Below are 27817 nucleotides of genomic sequence, written 5' to 3' on the forward strand. Positions count from 1 at the left end.
CTGACGTGGAAAGCCATATATATTTAACTCTTCAAAAGAAGCATAAAAATGGGAATAGAAAAACAAGATCAGCTCTTCTGACGATATGGTGATTCAACCTGTTAATGCAGCCATAGCAAGAACTGAAGCACAAGTTCACATTGTCACAACTCAGTACTATCATAGTGCAAACAAGGTCTCATTTAGAGGGTAAATGACACAAGATCTGATCAAAATCTATTCACCAAGTCTCATTGTGAATCTCAGTAGATCTGCTCATGCCAGTGTTCACTGGATACTTCTGAATACTTCTTACAACTGTAATTGCAATCTAGCATTACACTGCTTTAGACTTCTAGAGCACTCAGCAACCTGGCATAACAAACATCAAGAAATCCCAAGCAAATTGTCTAGCAAATGTTCAGAAAATCTCCATATCATATGTTCACTGGCATGTCCCCTGGTAAACTCAGGCCTACTTTTTTTGGAACTGTTAATACTGGTGGGTCTGCCAAAAACTTTAGTCAACTGCTAAATATACCCCTTGACTCGCTCAAAAAAAAAAAAAAAAAGAAAAAAAAAAAGAAAGAAAAGGAAAAAAAAATTTTCTATATGCACTATTATCCCCAAATCAATCTGATCAATGTGATATTAGCATGCCAATAATACAGGGATTTCTGCATGCTGGGACACTTACTGATTTTATTTCTTTGTTCCAGAACACTTCCTACCTATGCAGCTGTCAAAATGAAATGAGATCATGTATGATTTTCTTATACCTACAGCAAAATTAATGTTCAGCCAACTACTTTTCTGATTTCTTTTAAATCAGAATAATTTAAGAAAAATAAATGAGAAAAGAATTCCTAAATTTGATTTTTTTCAGCGAATGGAAACAAAACCTCTGATATTTCAAAGAAACGGAAGATTTTTAGTTTGGTCTGGTCAGTGACTTAGGGATCTCCTTTGTTTTTATACTTGCCTCTAGTACTGAGGCTTCTGCTGCCCAGAAAAAGGTTAGCAATTGCTTTGGGGGATGCATATGAAGTTTACTAGCACTCCCCTAGGGAGGTGCTGTTCAGAATAAAACAGTGGATTTGCTCTGAGGTAAGGCTGTACTAAGATGTTTTTGAGATAAATGAATGTTAGCTGCAGTAAGAATTTCAGTATTTTCCTGGATTCTAGCTTACTGGCAAGTAGATAATTCTCTCTGGCTCAGAAAACTGTTTCCCAAGTTATCTAGCCCAGAAGTTTGTTATTCATGGGTTATTACATTTAACAATGTTGAGACAATAGCAATACTCCTCCTTCTGGAAAATACAGTTATATAGACAAGTACTAGACAGAATACCAGCCCCGAGTGCTTCAAGGAATATAGGAAATAAATACGTCCCTCCCCACATCTCACTGTGTAAATTGAGTTAATAATGGTCATCACAAAGTAGTAAGTGAGAACATTCCTCCATGCACAGTGCATATATGGTGGCTGTCACAAATGAACATTAATCAGCAATCAACAATAGCTGATCTGCTGCCAGACTAATATTAACACAGAACAGTCACCTAAAACTTCCTGGGCCAAGAATCTAAACGGAGAGAGAAGTGAAAACAATCCTGCTCCTTCCAGATGAGTCAGATATCATGGATCACTCCTCTAAGTTACCAAAATCTATCTGACGTCGCATCTATAAGCGCAAAGGGTAACCAAACAGCAATCTTAAACAAGAAAAGCTTGATTTTCATGATTAAAAGACTACTAGATTATTTAAACATTCATGAGGTCAGGCCATGCCGTGAATTGAATGAGGGAACTGATCTGGCTATAAGAATATCTGCATGTCTTTCCCTTCACATTTTTGTTAAAGGCAGATCCTGATCTAATTTATTGTCCTGCCCGTAAACACTTGTGCTTGTACCACTGAGAGCACAGCAAGCCGCAGCAAAGGAACGGAGCAGCGGAGAACAGCTTTAGACAGCACTGCTGTCGAAAGCTTTCTGCTAGGAAACCATGACCTGAACCCTCCAGTTTAGGAATGCTGCCCCACACTTGGCCAAAAGGCCATGGCTGACTGAGCCAAAATAATTTCTTTCCTCATCAATTCTCAAACTCTGCTAATCCAGGAAGAGTGGAAAAAATTGGATCAGAAATGGAAACATCCTCCCCTAAAACAGAGAGCAGTACTTAAAAGCCAGAGGATCGGGGGGGGGGGGTGTTAATATTGTTTGCTTAATGCTAAATACCAGCACGCATTGCAGGGGTATTACAACTGCCTTTTGTTTACTAATATGTGATGACCACAAAATAAACTCATTTTTACTGTAGTTTCCAGGCTACCTCAGTGAGGGGATGGGGACAGGACTGCAATTTAGTTTCCACAGCTCATCTGGAGCTTTAGCTCTGTCAAGGATGGCAACAAGGGAGCCAGCTAGTGCTGTCATGAATAGCTGACACTGGGAGCGGGACTGAAATCACTAAAACTGTATCAACACAGGATGAGACGCATCAAGGAATGAGACAGAAAGAGAGAGGAAGAAATCTCATAGCATAATGAGATGTTTATCTGTAAGAAAGCTGCCCACTTCAAAGCAGGAAGAGCTTCAACAACCTTGTGTAGATAAAAAATAAAGCTTTTAATTAAAAGATCAGTCAAAAAAATTTCCACAGTCAAGCAGCCTCAAAGAAGCTGTGTGGAAGAGGCACAGAGCAATTTCTAACATGATCAGTCTATTCTTCAAACTCAACGATGTTTTATGCAAGCAGCATTTCTTAACATCTAGAAGATGAGGACTGTGGCTACATCCTGAGCACCCCAAAGAACACCCTCTCTTCCCTTCAGACACCTCCTAATCGCCAGCTTTTGTTCAGAAGAAGCCTGAGCTTTTGTTCAGGCTTTGTTTTATGAGGCCTGCAAATATAACATGAAATATCTCTGCACCTTGCCTTAGCCAGCCAAGAATACGCTGTCTACACAAAGCCTCCCATTATATCAAGATTTAAAACCCTTCACTTTAAAGATTTAAGTAAATTATACCAATTTTTGGAGCACTCTTTCCCTCCAAGGGATCATGTTTGCAAGTGGAGATGGATATGACACTGCTGCCTTACCTCTTCCAGTATTTAAATACCAGCATTATTGCTGACAGTGTGTTTTGGGGAACAAGACTAAGATGTAATTCTGAGTCATGTAATTTTTAATGTTTTTGCCCCCCCCCCCCCCCCCAAAAAAAAAGGGGGGGTTTTGACTATTTCCTCTAGGAAAGGTAAACAGTCACTTTTTGCTCTGTAGGCTGCAATTTAGCAACCATTTTTTATGCCACAGATAGGCAAACACCAGGGCTATCGCACTTGGCAAGCTGGTGCCGTGAGCTCTTTCTCCAGAAAGAGGATTCTAGTCCCTGCAATGACAGGTGCTGATGGAAACTTTCAGTCTCATCTCCATTTCCCAGCTATTAGTTGTGACTAACAGAGCTTATTGCTGAGCAAGTCCTGTTCTGTGCAAGCACAGGGAATTGCCTCTGCTTTATTTCAGGAATCATATGCATTTTTGCCTATGAGAGTAAATATTAGGATATACTTTCAAAAGTCTTTCTCTTTGCTGTCTTGCAGGGAACAAGCTTACTGCCAACAGATTTATCATTATGCACACCCTTATAGAAACAGCTACTACAGAAGTGATTACATGAGGCATAATTATATGGCAGTACAAGAATTTTTACATCTTCAGTGTAAATGCTGCAATGCCAAAATGGACAAGACTTTAGGGTGTGAAAAATACAGAAGAAATTCCTCCAGATGCAGGGAAGAAATCACCTGTATTTTTCTTTGTTCATATTAATTAAAAAGCTTTTTATCCTTAGTATGGCAGGGGATTTCTCCAGTCAGCTGGACAGGAGACAATTCATATGGTGATGGTCAGGAAAAAAAATTTCAAGTTTTACATTCTCCACTATGGCATTTCAAAAGCAATGTCTTGGTGTGTTCACACTTGCTTTATACACTCCTATCAACATAGCTATCTATTAAGATGCTTTTGTACAGATCTAATGGCTTCATGGGGCTTGCACAGGTAAAAGCTAAATAGTTCAAAATTAAAAGGTTGTAAAGAGATCACATGGCCTTACAGTTAATTCTACTAAATTCAAGAATCCCATGGCAAAGTCCCAAGGCAGAAGCTATATACAAAGGCAGTGTTCTCAAAGATCGTAACATGCACTTTGTCTCTCTGTCTTTTGGGCTTTTTTTTTTCCCCTAAGTAACCTTTGTTACTATCTTGGTAACATCTTGATATCATCTTGGTTTAGAAATGGAACAGATCATGGAAAGCAATCAACTTGTTAAAACACAACTAACTACCATTCATCAAATGATGTGTACAACTACTAGCTCATTGCCAGTTGCAAAGTAAAGCAATCTTCTTGAATAACGTTCACTTGTCCATGGCAAAGTAAGGCAAAAAGAAGGGTACATATATACTACATTTCAACTACGTATACTGCAGTACACTGCAAATATACTACATTTCAGTGAAGGAGGACAGAAAAGCACAACATGTCAAAACTATAACTGCATGCTATTCCTAAAGAAGCACTTTTCCATACATAAATAAACATGACTTCACTGGAGCAATTGATAGAATTTTTACTTGCTTCAGTAATGCCTATCTTCATGGATGCTGTAAAACAGTTAGCACCTAAACATTCACAAGCACAGGAATATGAAAGAGCATGAAACATGAACTCTCCTCACAGGACATGGGCATATTTGTTAGTTCCTAATATATGAACAAATTCAATGTAAAACACAAGAACTGTTCAGTTCTAACATGTTTGTAACGAATGGACTAATATATGTTCTTGTTTCATGTTAGCCTTACATTTTCCCAAGGGTATATTTTTCCAATGATCAAAATCAAATTTGTCTCCAAGAGTTTTCGTTCCTGATAAAATATCCAGCTTAGTAGCTGTGTGCTACGCAGGCTGACTAAAAGGGCAGAAAACCACTGTTCTGCTGTAATGTTATAGACTGAGAGAATTGACTGATAGGCACAGATCATATAAGGACAGAGGACTCTGCTCTACAACATAGAATCCAAATCTAATAATGCTCTCGGCAAAACACTATCACCCCATGAAAAATATTAGTTGGAACACTTCAACAGAGAATTGAGTACAGAAGTCTACTCTGGATTATGGGAAGAAAAACTGCCAATGCATGGAAAATCTACCGGTCTATTATCGGAGATCTTCAGGCTTTTACAATATTTAATCACAATGCTCAAATCTGTTTCAAAATATAGCAGGGAAAACTATGAAAAAAATTAAGAAAGTACCAAAGATCTATCAATCTGTAGTGGCAGTCTGTGAGAATTGTACAAAAAAAAAAATTAGGTCCTCCTCATGCAGACGCAGTGCCAATGAAATTAAAGAGGTACTTTGCCTTAGTCTGACAGGTTTGCACAGTTCTGGAAGCTACATCACATTGGGATATTTTATGAAGAGTAAATTGGTAAACTAGAGGAAGAATTGAAAAGAGAAAAAAGAACAAAAAAATTTTTATTGAAATAAAAGTAGAAGCTCCAAAAAGCAGGACTGCTTCTGACCAAACTGGTGAATACCTGCAGTACTCTGAAAAGTTTCAGTAGGAAGACCAAAATACAATCCTTGCTCAAACTTCTATGGCTAGTTTTGTAACTTTAAGATCTTGAGGAGCCAAATATAACCCAAACAAAAAAAGTAAGCTTTGCCTTTTTCCCAAGGCCAGTATATTCTCTCCTCCCTTTACCCTTTTCCCCAAGTTGAGTCATTTAATATTGTGTCAGTGCTAACACACACACACACACACACACACAAGTCACAACCACCCACTGGCTGTTTCCTTATCACATTGTCACTGTCAAGCCAACTGCAGCACATCTACTAAACTAATAAAACAAGCACCAAGAAAATTAGCTTTTACATTTACTACTTTAGTAGATCTACTATTCATAGATACTCAAACATCACCAACACTGGGGCAGAAGTAGGCTGCAGAGCTCTAACCATAGGATAAACTCTAGCTGACCAATCTGTCAAATAAGGTTTCCCTTATTCCCTTAAATATTTATTCCCAATTGTGGCAGCAGCTCACTGCTTTCATCCAAGAATGGTTTTAATTTTCAGCAACACAACAATCTTAACACAAAACAAAATATATAAACCACATCCTGCTGCCTGGTATGCCCTAAAAGGTTTTCTTGTAAAAGTGTTGGTCTTGCTCACAAAATACTCTCACTCAGCACATCCTCCCAGCCAATGCTGAAAGCATTGTAAAGGTCCTTGCCTCCATACAGTGGAGCTTTTCATCTCTTCCATTAATTTAGCATTCAGTGGTCTCTCAGCTCTGAATCAGAGGACCTCAGATTATCACTTAACTCTCTGGCCTCAAACAGATAATTTCAGAGGCAGCTAGTTAGTCATACACATGACTAAATTCCTCTAAGAGGCCGTTCCAAATTGTGACATAGTCTCTTGGCTGTAGTCATTTTGCTGGCCTACAAAGCAGAAAAGACTACTGCCATTTGTTTGTCAGTATTTGTGAAATGATTTAATAATTTCAGTACAGTCGAGTCACATCACAAGACTAATCAACAGAGCTGGCCCTAACTGGTCTTGGAATAGAGGCTTAAGACACGTAAAAATTACTCTCCAGGGGAAAATAAACTTCTTCAATACCAGTTTAATCAGCAGTGTGCAACTAATCTAAAGAATGGAAGCGTCTGTGAAACGACCATGTAAGAAAGACTTGTGGGAGGAAGAGGTGACTAAGGAATTAAACTATCCACTGAAGAGCAAATTGCGGTTTGCTGTCTCCACTGGGAACAAAAGCTTTACAGCTTGCTGCCTGAGCTCGAAGAGGACATGGCTTGATGTCGGTATTTCCATGCAAGCTGCTATGTGATTCATTAGCTTAGCTGGCCCCTCTCTCCTTCCTCCCTTCCCCCTCCACCGTCATTAAACTCATCTGTTTTCTTGAGCTCTTGCTTGGCAGAAATGATGTGCTGAGACATAACAGAGGTAAAATGAATGGCTCCCATGTTTAAGAAAAGGTAAAAGGGAGAGAAGCAGATGACAGACTAGCAGGACCGCTCAGAAAAACCTGAATACACGCACGAGAAATCACAAATCACTAGCAATAGCATATTTCTAAAATACCTTTTATCTTGAAAGGCTCCATATATTTTACAAATTATATACTTTATGCAGAATAATCCCTTCCTCAAACATAAAGTGAAGCCACCCCTAGGCCAGGACAAAACAGACATGAGAAAACAGATCAATCCTGGCTTAGTGTATGCACTGACATTTGATATTCGCATCTAAGCCATGTAAGCATGTTTTACAAATAAGCACAGTCCCCAAAAAAGTATAACCCTTGGATAACCCCACTAGTCACCTTGTTCCAACTGGAAAAGTTAACATTTCCCATTCAACTGCTTCTTTCAAGACAGTTTTTGTATGTTTTGAGTCATTTTTCCATCTCTTCCCAATAATATTAATCATCATGTCACCTGCAGATGTTTAGAGGATAAACAGAACTCCACAATCACCGTGTCAACCAGTGTCAAAGAAACTTAGCACTCCTGTTCAGAAATACAAGCTGTCTCCCAACATGTTTCCAATACAAACGAAATGTTCGAAAGACTTCTTTCACTAAATACTTTTTGCACTGGATAATACATTATTCTTCCATACAACTCCCATGAAATGTTCCAGTTATTTCACAGGTGTTCTGGCCTACATTCATACATACTAATGGTTCCTTCAGCTTGGAGCAGCCAGTATTAGAACTAGAAAACTAGCTCTACTGATGAAGTGCAGAAGTATTCACTACTGTTTTATATCTTTTTCTTAACGTTTTTACGGGTGTTTTCATTCTAAAACTTTCAGATGCTTTATGAATAAGAATATTCAGAACTTCCAGGTATAGCAGGAAGAGTGACCACTTACTCACTTTGCAGGTAGAAAGTCTGGCAAACAGATGATGCAAACTGTCTTGGGTCACATACCACAAAGCAGAAGTTCTTACAAATGATTGTAAAAATGGTTTGAAGTAAGTTGTGAATTGTAAGTCAAGAAAAGCTTGTAGGATCTAACACTTACAAGTATTCTCCTTGACTCCTTTCTAGACACTCCTACGTCCTTCAAGTATGTACAGTAATCTAAAAAGAGATGATCCTGGGCTATTACACAGTCCTGTGAATATCCTGAACAAAACATTCCCATTAGAGACCAGCAGCAGATTACTTTATAAGTAACACACCCACTTAGGATGCTTTCCTTTGCTTCTTCTTCACCTCTCCACAATCCTGTCCTCAGCTAGCTGAAGTTTCTTTCAGATTCCCCTACACGAACTAGTCAGCTGCAAACTGTTCAGTTTGGGGTCAGTGATTCCCCTCTTGTTCCTTGAGCACTGAGTAGCCCACCCAGAACTTGAGGTTACCCCAGTCATACCTTTGTGTCCTGAAACTTGATTGCTAGCTGTATAGTCAGCATCACGCATGAGGACTGCCAGGCTCTAAAAATGTTGTTGCTGGAGCCTGTATTATTTTATTTACAGTTTTGAAACTAAAAGATGTCTTTGTGGTAGAACTGTAACCATGTTAGCCAAAAGCTATGCACCCCCATGTCCTTGGCTACAGCTTATTCCTATTTTCACTCAACAGGAAAACTGGACAAAGTACATCCTATTCTCTTATTAAACACATGGAAATCAGTATTTTATTCTGAGTTATAACATACCTCAAAATGGAGGCATTTCAAGTCATATTTTAAAAACATTGGTGTCCAGCAATACCAACAGAAGGAACAGATTTTTAAAAATCTGTCCCCTTGTACACTGAGATGGTAATTTAAGAAAGAAAAAAAAATCACAAATGGATCACTCAGTGTTTGTAAAATGTCCTGAAAAGAAAGCAAGAACAACAAACAAGAAAACCCTGGATATCATGATCAGGGAAACAGAGGTCAAGATTTGATTACCTGTAGTTAAAGCTGCAGCACGAACTAGCATAGTTCAATAAGGAGGCCTATTCTGGGGAAGGAAGGGGAGGCTATTCCAAAAGGATCAAATCTGGAGTACCACAGTTATTCAAGATTTATGTGTTCCTGAATGAGAACAGAATCAAGTTCATCCAAGCAGAAACAAAGCCAAACACATACACTTCCGCATATCACATGCTAAGGTGAAAAACAAATTTTTGCATCCTAATTGTCAAAATCAATGTAAAGACATCTGAAGCAAAATTTGCATTATACTCCAACTTCCAAATCCTGAGCTCTCACACACAACATGAAATATATTGACAGAATTTATTCTGTCAACAGTCATGTTATTGCAGCTTTGTCTATGATTAAAACCAAGTTTTGACCATGTAGTTCAAAAAAAAAAAAAAAAAAAAAACTGTGTGTTTTTCAGTTAAATTCTTATCTTATGAACATTGAGGATATATTAAAACAAGACTTAGTATAGACTTAAAGGCTGAAAAGAGTTTTAAAATTGTTCAGGTGCAACAGAAGTATAACCCTCCCCCCTTAAATAAAAAGATTAAATAAATTACAGGACAAGAGAAAATAAAGGATGAAAGAAATTTTCAAAACAATCAGAGGATCTGGACATTCATTTATCATTTATGTTAATAGTTACATGCTGGTCAAATGCCAGCACTGGCCCTGAAAATCACAGTCGGTTTCCTCAATTTCTGATAGAAGTTAGCAGCATACTTCCCCATGCCATTATACATCTCTCCCTTAGTTTTTTATCATCAGTTTTATCCCTCCTCAAATGACAGTAACACGTGTTTAGTTTCAGCAAGCCTTCTATAGCTTGCAGTGGGATGAATTCAGGGTCGGGGATGGTAGGCAGCCATACATTTCAGCCTAAAGTTTAACATTCCCTTAGGGCAGCATTTCTTCTGGTGACTGGCTACTGGCAGCTTTTGTGTTCTTCATTAGATGGCTGATTAACATACTGCTAGAGAGTTCTCCACTACACCTAACTGCTGTTCCAGCACTCAGTGGCAAATCTATTGTGAGAGATCCTATGGTAGCAATGAAGTGTTGTCTGCCCCTTGCTTTTCCTCACAATACATCAGGTATATGTATCTGCTTTTAAAACAACAGTTATCTGAAGTTGTAAGATGATCACCCATTAATAACATGAATATAAATTTGTGAATGAAATTCCCAGGGCAACAATAAGAAACAGAGTGCCAGGAAATGCAGCTGTATTCTAGCTTTGTGCACATTAGAGGGTTTTAAGCTCGAACAGAAACTAATAAACAGCATAAATCAGTAGGCCCACTGATTTTGACTCAATCAGCATCAAAGAAACAAGCAAAATGAATCAAAGCACAGCCAAAACTATAATGCGACATCAGGAACAAATTACTACTCTTTTCTAATGTACAGCATAGACATTCGACACAAGAGGAATTAGATACACCTGATACAAGTTCTTTGCTTTCTATAAAATCTGCTACTGATTAACATGCAAAGCACTGCACTTCTGAAAGGACAATGGTGAGAAGACCTTCCACAAAGGCATCATTTTAAATTCTAGGGCCTGGAAAATTTCAGGCCTCAGGCCACAAACAATGGCAGAAGCTTACGCTCAAAGCAGCAGATCCTAACAAGTTGTACATCACTAAGTAAGCTTTACAACTTTCTAGCTGCATCACGCAGACTATGTAGAATAACATGTCAGGCATTCAAGGCCCCCCTCCCCTTGTAGGCGTTCTGTTCCAAAGAGCAAAGGATTTCTTTCAGAAAAGCTTCCCTAAGAACAGTGCTGTGATCTCAGATATGGAACAGTAATGAACAGCATTTACAAGTCACAAGGTAAACAGCCGTAATTTCACTAGCAGGCTCAAAAACATCCGCATTATCTATGACAACAGCCTCTATTTCCTCTCAGTAGGACACTGCAGTGAAACCCCTGAGAACAAAACCCCATCTCCTGCAGTGAAAGCCCAGAAAGCTGCAGAAAGCAGCCCCGACATTTCGCATGGGGCTGGCCAGACAGCCTTACAGACCGTACAGACCTTGGTCGTGCTCCTCCACTCGTCCAGGCTGGTTGCCCATCTTCGGCACACTCTCCGGCTCTTGCCCAGGCTCTTCTAGCACCTCCGCGCCCTGCTCATGCTCTGCGTCAGGCACGGATCTGCCTCTATCCGCCTTTAACGTCCACGCTTCAGTCAACTTAAAAAGGAAAAAAAGTCAGCTCCTTCCTAGTTCCTGGCACCAGGAACAGAGCCTGCTGCTCATGCTGAAGCAGCTGTGGCTCTCCCTCCTACCTCATTACAATATTATGCACTGAAGGCCGGCCTGAGCAGTTAATTAGCTGCCTGACTGCTGGAATAAAAGGAAGGGGGAGAAAGGAAGAGAAAGAGAGAGCAAGAGTGACTCAACGTGCAATGTAGGCCACTCAGAGGCAGCAAGAGCAAACTGCAGGCTGCTCAAAGACACCAATTTCATGGAGCTCCCCTAAAGCCAGAAACGAAGCTCCAACACAGATAAGAGCTTAACTTGGAAACTAAAGTAGGACTTCAGTGCCCCAACATACCTGCATAATGAAGACATATGCCTGTAGAGAGATGAAGGGCCAGAGATATAATTTTATATGCAATACATTAGCAGATTTAAAAACAAAATGCACTGAATCACAACTGTGGATGAAGAAGGGCCAAAGGGTCCCTTGGTGGAGACAAGAGCAGCTGAACACCTGCCAGAGAAGATAAAATTCATTTTGAGCTGTAATCAGCACAATACCTTATGCATACTTCCATGGAATACAAACTGACCCCTAGGCATAGGCTTAAGTACACTGTTGAGTAGAGACTCACTGAAGTGTGTAGTTAAGGACTACTCTTAATTAACTTTCACAAGAATTAGGAGCAGAATTCGAGAAGTGCTCAACATCTTCTGAAAAGTTATATACTTCTAAGATACTTAAATGGAGATCGAACTCTTCTAAAAACATGAACACAATTGTGAGCCTGAGCCTTCCTGAAAAGTCGAGTCTTTGTATCAGATTTGTTCTGACATACTCTGGAGCTATTCCTGGGTAAGCTTGAGCATCTTCTTACCCTCACCTAGTGCTGAAAATAATCAGTACATTGCAGGTTTATAGCCACATTATTAAAAAAAGGTACAGAATACACTGAATACTATTAAAACCTAATTCTTCTTGTCAAAGAATGTGGTGTATTACTTTTACTGAAAAATTATAGTGATCGCCAAAATTCCCCATCATAAGTACTATAAAAGAACATAACTGATAGCCCCTACATCTAAAAGTTACAACCACAAAGATGACCTATATACCATATCTGTATCATCAACATTTTGACTGTGACTTGTAGCGCAAAAAGAGTTGTATGTGGCAGGCCTATCCATAGACAGTGGCCATATCCGATCCTTCAGAGGAAGGAATAAAGATACTCCTCACTAATAGAGTCATGATGTACACAAGGAAAAAAGGAGCTCTAATGACTCCAGCGATTAGTTTCCATTACATGGATAATTAACAAAATAATCTTTGTGAAGTCTTAACATCAGCAAAAGGGTTAAAAAAATTAAGAAAACAGTAAACCTTAACATGTTTCTTAGGCTCAAACAAGATTGAAAATAAAACGTACAGAAATTAAGCTAGTTAGTTGTAAATCCATTGTCTCAAATCAAAGAAATCCAGAGATGATTCAATATGTTAGGAACAAAATTTTTCTAATACTTCAGTATAACAGGGTGAGTTAGCTGTCAATCTTTGTTTTTCATTTTTCATTGTTCTTGCTCTCGACTTTATGGATGATGCTAGAAGTTTTCATATAGCTTTCTATATTTGGATGGCATTAAACAAAACTCCCGTCGACTTCTGTCTTATGATATGCCATGTATAAAATGCTTTGCTTAATGAATGAGCCATTCTGTATAAAAGGATCATTGATAATGCATTCTTTTTCTAAAAGTAATCTCACAGTCTCTTAAGTTTTGCATCAGGTGTTCATCCTGCCAATCAGTTTTCGCAAAAGTGCAGAAACAAATCCCCTCAAGCTGGTGTTGAAACATATCTTCAAGACAAAGAGATTTTCTGTTATTATAGACTACAGAGTGACTTCTGCTTTTCTTCAACAGGATTCACCAGAGGGATTTCATTAGCCAACACAGTCTCTTGGGTTGTTAAATCCTGACACTGAGAATTTATTATTTCAACACCTGCTTTCTATTTCTCTAACACAAAGGGGAACAGTGGAAAAGGATCCCAGTACAGTAGGCGGATGCAGCCTGCAGTAATTATGAAATGTAATAACTGAGTCACAGCAGACACCTGAAATCTGAGCACTCTGGAAGAGTCGTGACAAGAAGAGTAAATCTGTTCTTTTTGACAATGGCATGAAATGCAAGTCAGAAAGATTCTGGCTCCACGATAATGATGTTAAACAAAAGACTTCTAGGCCAAGCCCACAATGAAAGGAAAAGTGTGAGTTTTAAAATACAGCTAGCCTGAGCAGAAGCCATGGAGGCAAAGATTACCACTTATGAGAGCTGCAGCTCAAACCATGAGGAAAAAAGAAAAAAGAATATGGTAAGCATAACTTCCAGCATGGTGCACAGGTTACAAATTGTACTATTCAACCATGACAGACATATTGCTAAATCTTCAGACAACCATTTATCATCTGAGCATTTTACAGTATTTCCCCTTCCTTCTCAGTAATAAAGTTACAAAATTAAATGAATGAATGAACAATTTAATCTCCATAAAGTAGATTAGCTGGATTCTTTCTAGGTGTAAGGGCTGACTCACTCCTTTCCACTATCCTGTGGGTATCCATTTATGTCCCCATTTATGGGACAGCCAAAAAACCCCACAAGCACTCCTTTTCTGTTTAATGAGAATGGGAAATAAAATTACTCAAGGTGTGAAATATTTATCTCATTCAAGTCACTGTTGAAATAACAGGGTTTATTTACCAGATATAACCTTTTCTCACATCCTAGTCTCACAGTACAGCAAAATAATTAGCACAACTTTCGGAAGTTCAAATTGTAACCCATGGTCTAAAGGAAATGGGTGCAGATGCCACAGAATGGTCTCAAATTTCTAGTGGCCAGGTCACTGACAGTCATTTCAAAAGGCTAAGGTCTAAGGAATTTATAGATGCTCCAGTGGCTAGACCAGAAGCTTCTCCTCTGAAGCTATACTTATTGGCCAAGATTGAACTAAACTTAATGGGTGAAGTGTGGACACTATCAATACCAGTGTTCACTACCATGCTCTACTTCTTCCATTAATGCTACAGCTTTAATGAAGTGAATGTAGGAGGGATAAGAATTCTACAGAGACATGTATATCATGCACGGTAGTGGATCCCAGAGAATTAGGAGTTCATCAAACACCACAACATTCTATAACATCTGCACTGAAACCCAGAAGAAAAAGCACATGTAGTATTTCTCACCACATTAAAAACTAAATCTTTGCAGTGAGGTTACTTGGTGAGGTCACAAATAAGTTCATGGCACAAAAATTCAGCCTTCCGGGAACCCATCTTAAATATGGCTGTCAATCCCTCCCCTCTTACTTTACAGTATTAAAAGTTAATGCAAGCCAAAAGTTGCCGAAAAAAAAAACAGCGGAAAAAATTAACACAAGGAATACCAAGCCCTCTCCTAATACGTATACTTGTCAGACCAGGCCAGCTTTGCGTTCCTTTCTTTCCCTCCCTCCCATTCTCTAAGTGCAAACGCAATGGCACTCTGCCAAGGCATTTTGGCTGTGATACATTTAGGCCTAGAGAATTAGTGTTAAAGATCATTTCTTTTCAAACAAGGTGAAGGAAAGCTGATAATTAACCTAAGGCAGGTAGTTATAAGGTTGTGCTGACTTTGCTGAACTACTTCACTAAGGAAGCCTGAAAAGAAAAACGAACAGACCAAGAGATCGTAGATTCATAGTATTGCAGGGCTATCCAAGCATGTTCTCCTTTCTGTTTTGGTATCCCTAGTAAGGCTTTTGTGATCTTCACAGTTTGCTTACAGTTGTAATGGATCCTATATGTGTTAGCTTGAGCCAATTAACTGTCACTAATTTGGTGAGTCAAGGCATTACAGTCTTTAAGATTTAGCATTTCGGTATCCCCACCACACACTGAATTCTCTTAACTGGCTCAGATCCCAGGGGGTAAACATGTGCCAGAAAAGTCATTCTCAGGGCTATACAGCAGAAGGAAAGGGTCTCTTATTTCACAAATTGTTTTAACAAAAAGTTGCATGCAAATTCTTAGAATCTTTTAATATGGATTCAATACAGTAAATGAGAATTGTACAATAGTTTAGGACAGTAAAAAAAAAAAAAAAAAAGTACATATTGGAGATAATTTTGTCCTTAGAAGGCAATTCTTACTTGTTTAAGAATAGAGTGCAGAGTCTATTAATGCCTCTTAAAGGAATTGCGTCTCAAAGAAATTGTTATCCTTAACAGAATCAAGTGTTGGAAATCTCAATAAACAATCACTAAAACACATTGTTTTGACTCCATTCCCAATCTGCAGGAGGGCTCATACAATACCTCCAACAATAGGACGAAAGAATATTAATTATGTCAATCAACCTTCATATGCCACTTTCAAAACAAAAAGACAGCATCCATCAATAGATTCCTTCGATTCAGGGAATCACAGAACTGAGATCTTCAGTCAACATTTAGAATTTAACGATAAGACCATGGCTATTTTTTCATTAAAGAGCTAGTGAAATCCTTTTGTCCTACTAGAATAAGTGCCTTTTCTGATTAAAATATCCTCCTGAGGTAACATATTTATCAGAAAGGAGAAAGATTCTCAAAGAACAGTCATGCAAAGCAGTATCCATTCCAAATAATTCTAAAACGCAGAACTGTCCATTACTTACAGGAAAAAAGAGTGGAGAAGAGTTAGAAGAACCTGAACTAATTTAACATGGTGACCAACATCATCACACAGGAAGGTTTTTTTTCAACAAATGCAGTAGAGGTAGACATAGGCGTTTGAATGTGCAGGCTATCATTACAAAGAAAAAAAATCACTAGGAATATAAAAGAGGAACTTCACAGGTAGGAGACTCATTTAAGAAAACAGCAAATTTCAGCTCCTTTTCCTTGAAATATTCAGGTTATAATATGTATTCCAAGTTTATATCCTTGTAAATGTGACTTGATAGCTGCTTGATCAGCATCATCTTTTTAACTCTCAAAGTTTTTAACTACTGACACAGCAGAAACACTCAAAGTGGACAGAAAATGCCATAAATTGCTATAAAATGCAAATCTATCAGATGCCATTAATGGAATCTGGAATCCAAAGTCTGATCTACATCAATTCCTGAACATTCACTTTAGGGGTCAGTGAAATCCTCAAAAATATTGCTAAAACTTAGTCTCACACACTCCACATCTAGGGAAACCAAAGATACAGAAAATGTTTCGCTAAGTAAGTTAGTTTTGCTAAGTAACAGAGAGTTAAAGGTTCAGATTCGCATCTGCAGCAGCTTGTTATAGACGATCATACAGATAGGTATATTTGTGTGCGGATGTGAATATGTATGTCCAGCTACATGTAGAGTTATGGATGTAAGTGCGCATATGTATTTCCAGATTGGTTTGCAGGTTAAATTCCTGCAGTGCTTCTTACTATTTAAATGATACTCTGACAAGACAATTTGAATCTTCCTTTCCTTTGTATATCAGTTCTGGAGCTGGAATCTCTTTTTCTTGATGAGAAAGTAGAATTATGCTAAATCTAAGTGTTGTACCTGGGAAGGGGAGCAAAATGCTACTAGTTTTCCAGATGAACTTTTAAAGCATACATATTGTTCCTAGGAAAGGCCAAATTAGATCATTTGTTTGGTTTCTAGTGGAGTCTCATGAAATAGAAAACACCAATCTCATTAGCGTCTCTCACACTTGTCTGCAACTTTTACAAGAAAAACGAGAGTAACAAGACTGAATGCATAGTGCAGCAAACCTTGACAAACCTATGTCCTCATCCTTTGATGTGTCAGATCACAAAAAGCAGGCCCTGTCAAAAACTGATGTATGGGATGGTAAAGAGGCCCCAAGGTCAACTGAGACCCATCTTTCAAGAGGAATCACTTTCCCTTTTTCTGTCCTAACTGGAGTCCATTAACCTCTTATGAAGAATTAAACCGTCAATTAGATTTTTCAAGGAATTTTTAGAAAGACCTTTATTGGGAAAAATATCTTTCTTGAATTTTCTGACCATATAAAGAGGACTTCTGGTCTAGATTAGCTTCACATTAACCTAAATAGTTACTGTAAATCAGAAAATGGCAAACATTGGTCTAGCAGAGAATATAAAAGTAATAAAACACAGCAACTTATTTAGACTGCATATATTATTCTCAAATAGGAACCCTGAAATGACAATTCTATAAATGCGCAGGATACTGAAATCTCTAGTGTACTGGACTTTTGATTTTGTGGAAAAGAAACGTTGAAATAATACACTTATTGAATGATACAGATAATACAACGATACAAAAGAGAAGACTCCTCTCTAAAATCAAGCATAGTTGAATCTTTCCTGTCCAGTTTTTACAAGTTGACTCTTATCTTTCCCAGCACTAAAGCTAAACTAGTCTCATTGAATCTGCCCATTCAAACCAAACAAACTGTTCCATGACAGAACATAATTAACACATAAATATGCATAAAACCCTTAATTTGCTTTTGTTCTTGGGTCTTTCTATAGTCGTCACTGATTATGCTATATTTCTTGGGTTGTTTTATTTTATTTTACTTCTTAGTTTACTAGGCTCTCTTAAACAACATGCTTTGTACAGCTTCAGTTCTTCTGCTGGCAATATTCCATTCTGAGGTCAACTTTTTGTCCAGGTAACTTGCAGTTCAGATTCTAGGTGCTAGATACCTAGGAGATGACTGAAACAATTTCTTTAGAGTTTGCCTCTCATATATTTCCGTATTAGCACTATCTCCAACCATGATACTTAATCAACTCAGCAGGCATACAGAGAAAGCAAAATACTTTTATTTTTGCTTTGGCTGAAAAAAAGCATGTCTGTTGTTGATTTTCCCATTTAATGCATAAAAACAAAGGGCCATTTCTGGTGGAATATGGGACAACATAGTAGACCATTCCTAACTTTCCTGCTAGCATCTTAGCTTCTCCTGGCTTCCATAGGTATAACACCACCTAGTACCATTGCGAAAAACTGCAGTACCTGTCCTCTAACTTAGTTCAAGCTTTAGAGATACCTTAAGCTTGTCAGTTAAATGCTCAGGGCTTCTTCTGAGAGAACACACATATCTGTTACTTATATTTCAAGGATAACTGATACTTCATATTGTAGCTGACAGAGCTTGATATAAAAATCAATGTATTTGTCAGAAATGGAGATGCCTGGAGTATTCTGAATACTTTCAGCATATGTGCTCCCTGCCCAGCCCAGTCATACTTCCTGGTTCTATCTTTTTTTTTTTTTTTTCCCCTTATGTCCTGCACACAGAGCATATAACTTCTTTGTTGTTGTTAAATCTGACAGATAATAGCTAATGACAATGAAATAACAGCTAGGAAGTATGATTAAACATGATTAAACTAGACAGCCTTGAGGGAGTTTCAGAAAGTTCTTGAATTGGGAGTTTGTAGGGAGTGACAGAGAACTAAGAGTCAGCATTTAGCGTGATCTCCAGGGTTCACTGAGCAAGTAATTTCACCTCTCTAAATCTCAAATTTTCCATCTGCGTACTGCTGCTACCATGCAATGCTCTTCAAGAAAAGTAAATGATCACATAAGGAATTTTGAAATTCTCTGACTGTGAAATAGCAGAGTTTAAGGTTATTTGCTTTGTAAACTTCAAAGTGTCAGAATCTGAAAATCTCTGATTTGCTGTAATCCTGAAATTTATGGAGAAGAAGGGATTCCTAGTTACTCACATAGATATTTCTCTATTTAAACACTGTAAAACAATTTATTTACTACTTGGCTTCATGATTGGATGGCTTCACAAGTACATGCCTTAAAAATAAACATTTTAAAAGATGAACAATCTCTTCCTTGTCTTTCTCCTGTTTTGCAATTTTTCCAGTTCTTTTTCTTCTACTAGAACATTAAAAGCAATGCAATAGCTCTGTAAGTTTCATTTTAACATAAAATCAAAGTGCTACTTCAGGACAGTACATGGAAAGATATAACACTGTGGATAAGGAAGCTGAATCCAAGCAAACTCTCTCTGCATGTCATTTCCCATTACTTTAAGTTTCAAAACTGCCAAGCAGTTATGAAGCCAAACATCACAGCACAGAACTTCCAGCCAAAATCCATCTCCAGTTCCATTTGCTGAACTCTACTTGCCAAGAATAGAGACATGAGATTGGCCTCATCCTCCTTTAAGTTGCTTGTGATTTACTGCATTAGCTTCCAACAAGGCTGACAGGGTAGTGTATGTCAGCAAAAGGCAAGAATGAATGGCTTAAACTCCACCAAGGGCAGCATATACAAACGAACCTATTTTAAACAAGCAAGGTTGTGTCAATTATTTATCAGCAGCAGCATTTGGAACACGTGCTATCACTGAAGGTCAACACACAAATGTCGGACAGTCACACCCAAAGAAGAAAGCAGTCTAAGCTCCCCCCCCCCGCCCCATAACTTGTTTCTTTTAATTTCTCTCACACAATACTAACTGAGTGCCTCTAGAATGTAGCTGGAACTAATATACTATCCTTTCAGTAAAATAATCAAGTCACTCAGTTGGATAACAAAGAAAACTCAATGTTAAGAAGCAGAAAAGGGTGGGGAAAAACCCTATAACGTCTCCAGCTAATACATGAAACAAAAAGGCAGAACCATTGAAGGCGACTGGAGAAGCCAGAGAGTGGTTTCAGAATAAAATTCCAAGATCTGCACAGTTGGCTGTGCACACAAACATCTGTATTTTCCAGCAACAGGAATATTCTTGGTTAGATCAGTTCCACAGTCAGTTAGTGTTGCAGCTTAGTCTTGATCACAACCAGAGACTACCTGGAATGCCATTTCAATAAAGCATGGTAACTGCCTCTGCTGTTCTCTCTACTTGATGTTCCCAGGAACATCATCTGTCCTACTATCTAGCACCTTTCAGTGGCCATGATAGTGACAAGTCTCAAAACACAGCTAGATTTCTAAGCATCCCTTTGGCATATGGAACAACTGTGAAAATTCAGATATTCAGCACATGTATATCTGTAGATAGCACCTATAAGATCTGGGCCAGTTCTAGACTGAAAGGAATTTTAGAGGAATAACACATCTATACTTACTGCTTATCTGTGCAATATACATAGCCCCACACTTGTATTATTTTGCTCAGCATTAATATTATCATTCATACTTCTATACATGTTAATGCAAAGGAATATATGAGTCCTAATGATGTAATTTAAGTTGGCTAAATAGTATCCAAATGTAACTTGACCTCCATAAAGCATTCCACCCTTTGTGTTTAAAATAGTAATCATCATAAATCTTATTCCTCCCCACTCCCAATTATACGTGCATGCAGAAGGGGACTCTATTCCAGTGCTTTTATTTTTATATCTGACAAGTGTATCCCATTCTGGACTCCCTACAGTGCTATTTCTCTGGCTGCATTCCCAGGATCCTATGCTGCATCATCTGAACAGATTTTCTTCTCCTCTCATTGCCCCTCCCCAAGCATCTTTTGCCAATATTATGGCTCTTTATTGGCTGATGAATCTTGAATGCCTTTGGATGCGACTAAACATTATTATATTTCATTATCTAGACCCAGATTAACTGCAGAACAGGATCTGTATTTACATTACTATGAATCATTTATACTGTTACAATATGCACCACTTAGCTGGTGCATGCGTGTACATGTGTGGTGGGGGAAAGTATATAAAGATTTTTTTTTAACCTATTTCTGGTCAGTAACATAGCTCTGTTCCTTGCTTGCACACCATAGCCTGCAGAGGCTGTGACAATTATGGAGGTCATGGTCAAATTTAATAAGATCTCACATTCCCTTGGAAATGCCACCAGAGAGCAGACAAAAGCAAGCATTTGCTGAGCTCCTGGGGGAAAGCAGACTGTTTGCACAGAAACCCTTGGTATGCAGATGGTGTCTCCGCCTTTAGAAACAAGCTTAGAGCTGAAACCAATGGGAACAAGCTGAGGGGGCTAACGCTGAGGGAGAGAGCGTGCCAAGAAGTAGGTTAGGAACACGGACTTTACATGAAGATGCTCGGGTTGGCTCTTTTTCCTTTTGTCTGCGGTGGTGCCCGGACAACAGGGTAACTGTGCTGCTCAAGCAGCAGAGGGAGAAGAGAATATTCTATTGATATGCAGCGAACATTAAGAAGGCCGCTCTGTGACTGGTGGTTTGCAGTGCCAGGCAGTGAGCTGGGTCCCACTAACGTCACCCCTGCTACGGGCGCGCTCCGGCCGGGGCGGCCCGGGGCCCCCGCGCAGGCCGGGCCGGGCTGGGCCGCCAGCGCCACCGCGTGGCCTCTCGGGGACTCGGCCGGGCCGGGCCGCGGGCCGCTCAGCTCAGGCCGGGCCGCTGCGCTCCCGAACGGCTCCTAGAAACCTCCGGCAGCTTAAAGAGTTCCTGAGCTGCACTGACAGGAGTTATCGTGCCTTTACTCCCTCACTGCTGGAGAAACAATGTGCAACTGGCCCGAAATACAGGAATCTGAAGGGGGGAATTAATGAATTTCTTTCTAGGAAACTAACAGAAAATTGAATTTAATGATGCAGAGGTCATTTCCAATCCTTTGTCTGCTGGAAGTCAAGAAAAAGATTCTGCCTACTATACAAATTTACAACATACTTGCTATGAATTGGTGGCATTTACAGATCTTTATTTCATTGTTAAGTAACAAAAATGACCTTCAAATCTGAAGTCAGTAAGATAATGTATATAATGAATTAAAATCAGACAACAAAGGCATACAGAACAGGGAAAACTGTTTCTGCTATCTTCATACTTTTCCCTCTAATTTTTTCTGTTGCCTTTTTCCTAAAGGACAAATGATTTACTTTTTTTGGAAAGCTTCATAAGATTAAAATTGAAGAATATTCTCTAATATAGGAAAACCTCCTTTTTTTAGAGGAATAGTATAATTTTGCTAATGACTAGTCACTACAGACTAGCCAAGTCTTCTGTTGAGACCAAATTTGGGAAAGCTTCTGCCCTTTCTTATCTTTAATCCTGTGGTAGATCACTTGAGGGGCATAGAATACACTGAAAAGCCCGCCTACAAAGCACAGTGCATGTCTTCTGAGATGCTGAATATTACAGTAGGAAGGTTTGCTGTGCTACAAGATAGATGATATGGAAAACTCAGCTAGGTTTCTGGCAAACCAAGTGACACTTACAGCAAATTTTGTATAAAGTACACTGTCTTCCAGTATCTTTGTATCTACCTGTGCTGGGCTTCAGTCGACTCTCAGCAAGCTCAGAAATTGCTCCAGTTGTAATAGTCTTCTTCAGTCTAGAGACTCCAGAAGCTGTTGTCATCCCCGGTTTTGTAAGCATATCATCACTGCTTGCCCTCTTCAGCTGTAAGAAAGAGATTTTGTGAGGAAAAGATTAAGATCTTGGCTAGACCCATCAGCTAATTCATTAGAGTATGATGATAAAGAAAAAAAAAAATGCCAAGATTCTGGGAGAAAAGGAACATTTTCAGAAAAATAACCCAACGGAAATATTTCTTTAGCAACAGTATTTAGATATCATTTCCTATGATTTTAAAGGGGCAGAATGTCCTTCTGCCAATTAAGAGAGCTCCCCCCCTCACCTTAGCATCAATGAGCAGCTGTATTTTTCTCTCTTTGGACCAAGACACTTGATAACATCCCATTGGCCAAGAAAGAAAGGAAATTTAATAAATTTAACTCGAACACTCAGAAGGCATAATTGTCCCAGTACATTCATATATGAATTTGACTTCCTATATACTGTTCTTACATACTAAAAATTTCATACCACTAATACAAAATCTAAAGAAATAGAAGGAGAACTAAGAAAGAGGAGTTTTGTATAGCATTGTAGATTTCCATGAAGCTGGCTAAGAGACAGTACAGGCCTGATGGTGAATCATGAAAATGCAAACAGCTGAGAAGGCAGAAGAAAATAGTCTACAGGAATAGACTGTTGGCAACTTATGCTTCTCAGATATTGCTCTGAACAGCAGTCATCATATTTCACAACTGGGTTACATTTACTGAGGTATTTAGGCCTCTGTGCACAAATGCCAGCTGTAGAGCCCAACACACAGAGTACATCAAAGCAGGAAATAACTAGCCCCTCACTTAATCTGTCTGTCACTAAAAAATACCAGTCCTAACTGGATCTCCTGCTTTTTCATTCCTCATTTAGGATCGTGCTGTTTTGCCCTAATGGTGACCTCAGATCTTCTTATGGGAGGTCTGAGCTATTGCAGTAACAAGTGCCTGCCAACTCCTTCCTGTATTTCTGCCAAACAAGAATCACCAAACTTTGTGGCATCATAAACTGGCCTTTGTGATATGCACAAAGAACACGCTGGGGACCAAGCCAAAACCCTAAAATCATTCAGCTGAGGAGGTAAGGCTGCTGCACTAAAATGAAAGAGTAGCCAGTACAAGATCTTACACAATTATCAATGGGAAATCCCTCATCTTAAACATGGCATAATTTCAGCTATTTAGTGTCTTTGTTTATTGAAAAGCAACGAATGATGTTATGGTGGGAGCTAATGCTATCTATTCACAAAAAAGTTTTTTGTTCATGTGACCATCAAGTAAACCATTCACAGCAGAGAAACACACAGTTGCTCAGAATTTTGCAGAATTCTAAAGATTATTATATATAATACCGATATATTTTGTAAATTTGGAAGAAGGAAAAATGTCTGCTTTACTGGATATTTTACAGGACTTTTTTCCTCCAAAATATTAGCTGATGACACTATAATTTGCTTCGTGAGGTTTATTGTATGTGACAAATCAAGGGACCATTGTTCTGTGCGGTTTTATGGGAGGTAAATCCAGGCTTACTTTAAGCATGTGCTCAGTAAGTCAGTGGTATTCAAGCACCATGAACACACAGAGACACTGAAATGATGTTGCATCACCAAGTGGAAGAAGTAATTTGTCTCAGAATTTGGTCAGCTGCTTCCCCATTTGTGTATCTCCATAACAGCCTCTAATTACTACCCTGAAGAGAAATATTTTAAGCATTTTAAAAGACCAAGGCTCTGTGGAGTCTCTTTAGAGCAGTGCTTTTCAATGTTTTTCAGTTTAACTGTTTCCACAGATCAAAACCCACTTCCTTAGAAGCCGTCCAGTGACGCCCAGAGGGTCCAACGAACCACAGGCTGAAAACCACTGCTCAAGTTACATGAAAAGAGAATACTCCACATTTAGTGGTTCCTGAATGTAAAAATCTTTAAGCAAAATGAAATTTTGCTTAAGTCTCTCTTGACTCCAATTCTTTCTCCCTTTCATCTCTTCCTCTGACTCAGTCTGTGGTTTCCTGGACCCTGGAGCATATAAGTTGCAACAGCCAAAGTGTTGATCTGCTCCAGAAAGCCAGACAGCTTTGCCTTCTGGCAGAGCTTTTGCCAGCTCACCCTTAGAAGCAAAACAGAACAATCTGATTTTTAGATCTTTAGAAAAGGCCCTCTAGAGCCTCTCTAAAGTGGCCTTTATATATGCTTTATATATATATGCTCTCTTTCACAGCAGAAACGGTGCTACCTCTTTCTAAATCTGTTTCTTCAGAAAGGCTACTCTGATGATCCTGCATTTGCAGATGAACAAGAATGTGAAAACCTTAGCTGTAACTAGAAAGACAACCCTCTACATTTAACATCATATACAAATCAACCATAACAGTTTCCCTAGCTTTCCTGCATCAGCCACTTCAAGAGTGTTCCCTCAGAGATGCTTGCCTCACCCATAGAGCAAATACTTCAATGACAACCATAACTTGCCTGGAGCCCCAAGCTGAAATATCCTATTGATAAGATGCTTGGAGCATCCGGGAGCCTGGAAAGCAAGTTAAGTAAATTAATCCTGTGCTTGAGAAGCTGTGAAAAATAATCATCATTAGATTTCCTGTTGATTAAAACGTTGTACTTTGTTATGTATTGTATACCAAGCTTTACTATTGAAAAGAGTTATAAACAGAAAGCCTATACTCTCTTTCACCGCCATTATCTTGGTTTGTATTTCGACCACAAGGTTATTTTTGTTTGCTGGCTATAAGCATACAGATACATCTGAAATGCTGCTGTATTAGTCTATTTTCTTAAAAATACTACTTTGGCAGAAGCTGCTGCTATTTTTGAAAGATGTCTACATGGAAAAACAGGCTTCATACAATGCTTGTGTTCTTTTGCATGGAATATTTTTTGCTAATATATTTTGCCTTGGTGGAAGAGAAGTACAGATTTTTAGGAATTGTATATGTCCATTAATAAATCTCTTTAAATTTCTTTACATGTGTTATTATCAGTTGAGCTAAGAATGTCATTTATTTTTCTCAGTCTTCAAAGTTAGGGAAATTCCTTGGCACACAGACTGAAACAGAACCCACTCATGCCTTGTATACATACAGTATCTCCTCTACCACGTACAAGGTATTTTCAGAAATATACCTAAGTCTAATATACAGCACACTACACCATAATCTCTCTGTGGTTAACAAAGTGGCTGAGCCCACTCCAAACCTCAAAGTGTCATGATGTTCCAGGACTAAACAAAGCTTTAGCCTGGAACCAGGCTGCACTGCTTGCGCAGTTGTCACTGGTTAGTACCTTGGTAAGCCGAGATTCAAAGGCAAGCGAAGTTGAGGACTTGGAGGTCTTCATTCCTGCTGAGGTGGTGGAAAGTGATTTTGCTCGGTCAACTCCATGACTCCCTTGCTTTGCCATTGCACTCCAAGGCCTGGCAGTGCTCTTCATTTTCTTTCCAGATAATTCAATCTGCAGATTACTTAAGAAAAAAAAAAGTATGAAAAAATAGACTTCATAGCAGCAGGACACTAAATAGAGAACCAGAGATATCTGGCAACAGTTTAAAGGGCTAAAAAGGACAAACTAAACTTTCTTTCCACTTTTAAACTTTTACAAAACCCAGCCTGGAGAATCCTACAAAGTGAACTGTAGCCACTTAGATTTTTAATACTGACTGATAACATGAAACAATGCAGAGGGAACAGTGATTTTTGCTGACACATTCAATCAACTGCAACTGTAATTCCAATATTAAAAAGGGAAGTGAGGAACCTGCAATCTGTTCCACGTTATGCAAAGAAATTGCTTCTTTCAGACTGAAAAGAGGTATAAATGCAAGCATCATCTTCCTTATTCTTAATATAACAGCTTCAGACTCACAAAATGGGTCTCGCCCATTTGGTTCAACAATATGGCACTACAGGACAAAATGATGACTTTTTGCAATGGAAAAGGACTCCCTCAATATATTATCTGTTTCATATAAATAACGTGTAACAATGCATGCTTGGGTCCCCCACTAAAAGCACATATCCTAATTAAAGATACTTTAAAGTCAAATTCCAAGTCACCAAATGTTTTAAACAGCAGTACATTTTAAATTCAGAATCTAGATTTCTTTCCATTTTTGTTTTTCCTGTGAAGGAAAACACTTAAGCAGAAGATTTTCACCCATACTTAGAAGCTGTGGACTGTACTGCCTGAAGACACAGAAGTGTGGTCATGACAGGTTCAGGTCAGGTCAGGAACAAACAGAAATCATCAGTAGTTTAGAACTGTCCCTTACCTATTCTAATACTAAATTAGTTTGTTTATGCACTAACAGACAAGTGTCTATAGCATAGAAATTCTAGATTTTAACAACCTTAGAAAGCACAAGTACCGTGTAAGTCAGAGACCTCTTATCAGCCACATGCAGAACACCCACAAATGCTGAAGCACAACAAAAGAATCACTGAGAACATTTAAGTGCAAAGATCCACAGCATTCAAGACATCCTTGGGGGGAAAAAAAAGAAAACTACCTCTCTTACTCTCAGATCCAGCATCTTCAACTGAAATAGCATTCACTTCTAAAAAAGTCATATGAGAAGCAAGTTTCCTTGTTGTATGGAAAATGTTGCATCTTTAACAAATTCTTCTAGAGAAGTAGCAACTATTGTTGCTACAGGGATAGAAAGGTGTTTCACAATACCAAGATTTACAAAACATGGTAAAAAACATCAACTTCCTTGCAAAGAAAAAAAAGTAGATTCAGTATTCCTCAGAGATAAGCTTATGCAACAGATAAATCCTGCCAAGAATCAGTAAATAGAAGCGAATTTCTTTTTTTTTTTGGATTTAGATGAATAAATTCCATTTGCCAGCCAGAACAGCTAGTCCATTTCCCTCAGTAGGTAGACTGCTGCTAGATAAATACCTAGCTCAACTCTTATAGATCTAAATCTATAAACTTTCAGCAGCCATGGCCTCATTCAAACCAGAGTAAAATAAATAATTTGTTTTTTATAGGTCTCCCCAGCCATTGCTGGAGTTGGAGTGCAGGGGGTGGAGATTGCCTGATGTCTCACCCCTTCCCCCACTTCAGTACGATCAACATTTTTGTTCTGCAGCCTCATTTTCTAAAATAGACACAGGATGTAGCTGCCTATCAGTCTCACATAGGCAAGAGCTAATTTGTTTCTTGACTGTTAGACAGGTGAGCTAAACAAACAAAGAGATCAACCTAGCTGTCTCCGCTAGGGGAACAGGCTAAATGTAAGTAAATATATTGTTTTA

At 38.7% G+C, this 27817-nt stretch overlaps 1 protein-coding gene across 4 annotated transcripts in view; it reads right to left on the minus strand.

Moving 5' to 3' along the window:
- SPECC1 (sperm antigen with calponin homology and coiled-coil domains 1) overlaps positions 1-25988 on the minus strand; it is a 76619-nt gene extending 50631 nt beyond the window's left edge. For 3 of the 4 annotated variants that reach the window (XM_062592215.1, XM_062592218.1, XM_062592219.1), the window contains exons 1-2: positions 25842-25988; positions 22465-22600 (exon numbers count right to left, since the gene is read on the minus strand). In XM_062592215.1, coding sequence (XP_062448199.1) covers positions 22465-22600; positions 25842-25988 — 283 coding nt within the window. Of the gene's footprint in view, positions 1-11057; positions 11281-22464; positions 22601-25841 lie in introns of those variants that run through there. The other variant, XM_062592216.1, reaches the window with a different exon arrangement.
- Positions 25989-27817: the final 1829 nt, after the last annotated feature.

Source organism: Rhea pennata, chromosome 20 (genome assembly GCF_028389875.1).
Source record: "Rhea pennata isolate bPtePen1 chromosome 20, bPtePen1.pri, whole genome shotgun sequence".
In the NCBI taxonomy this organism is placed as follows: Eukaryota; Metazoa; Chordata; class Aves; order Rheiformes; family Rheidae; genus Rhea; species Rhea pennata.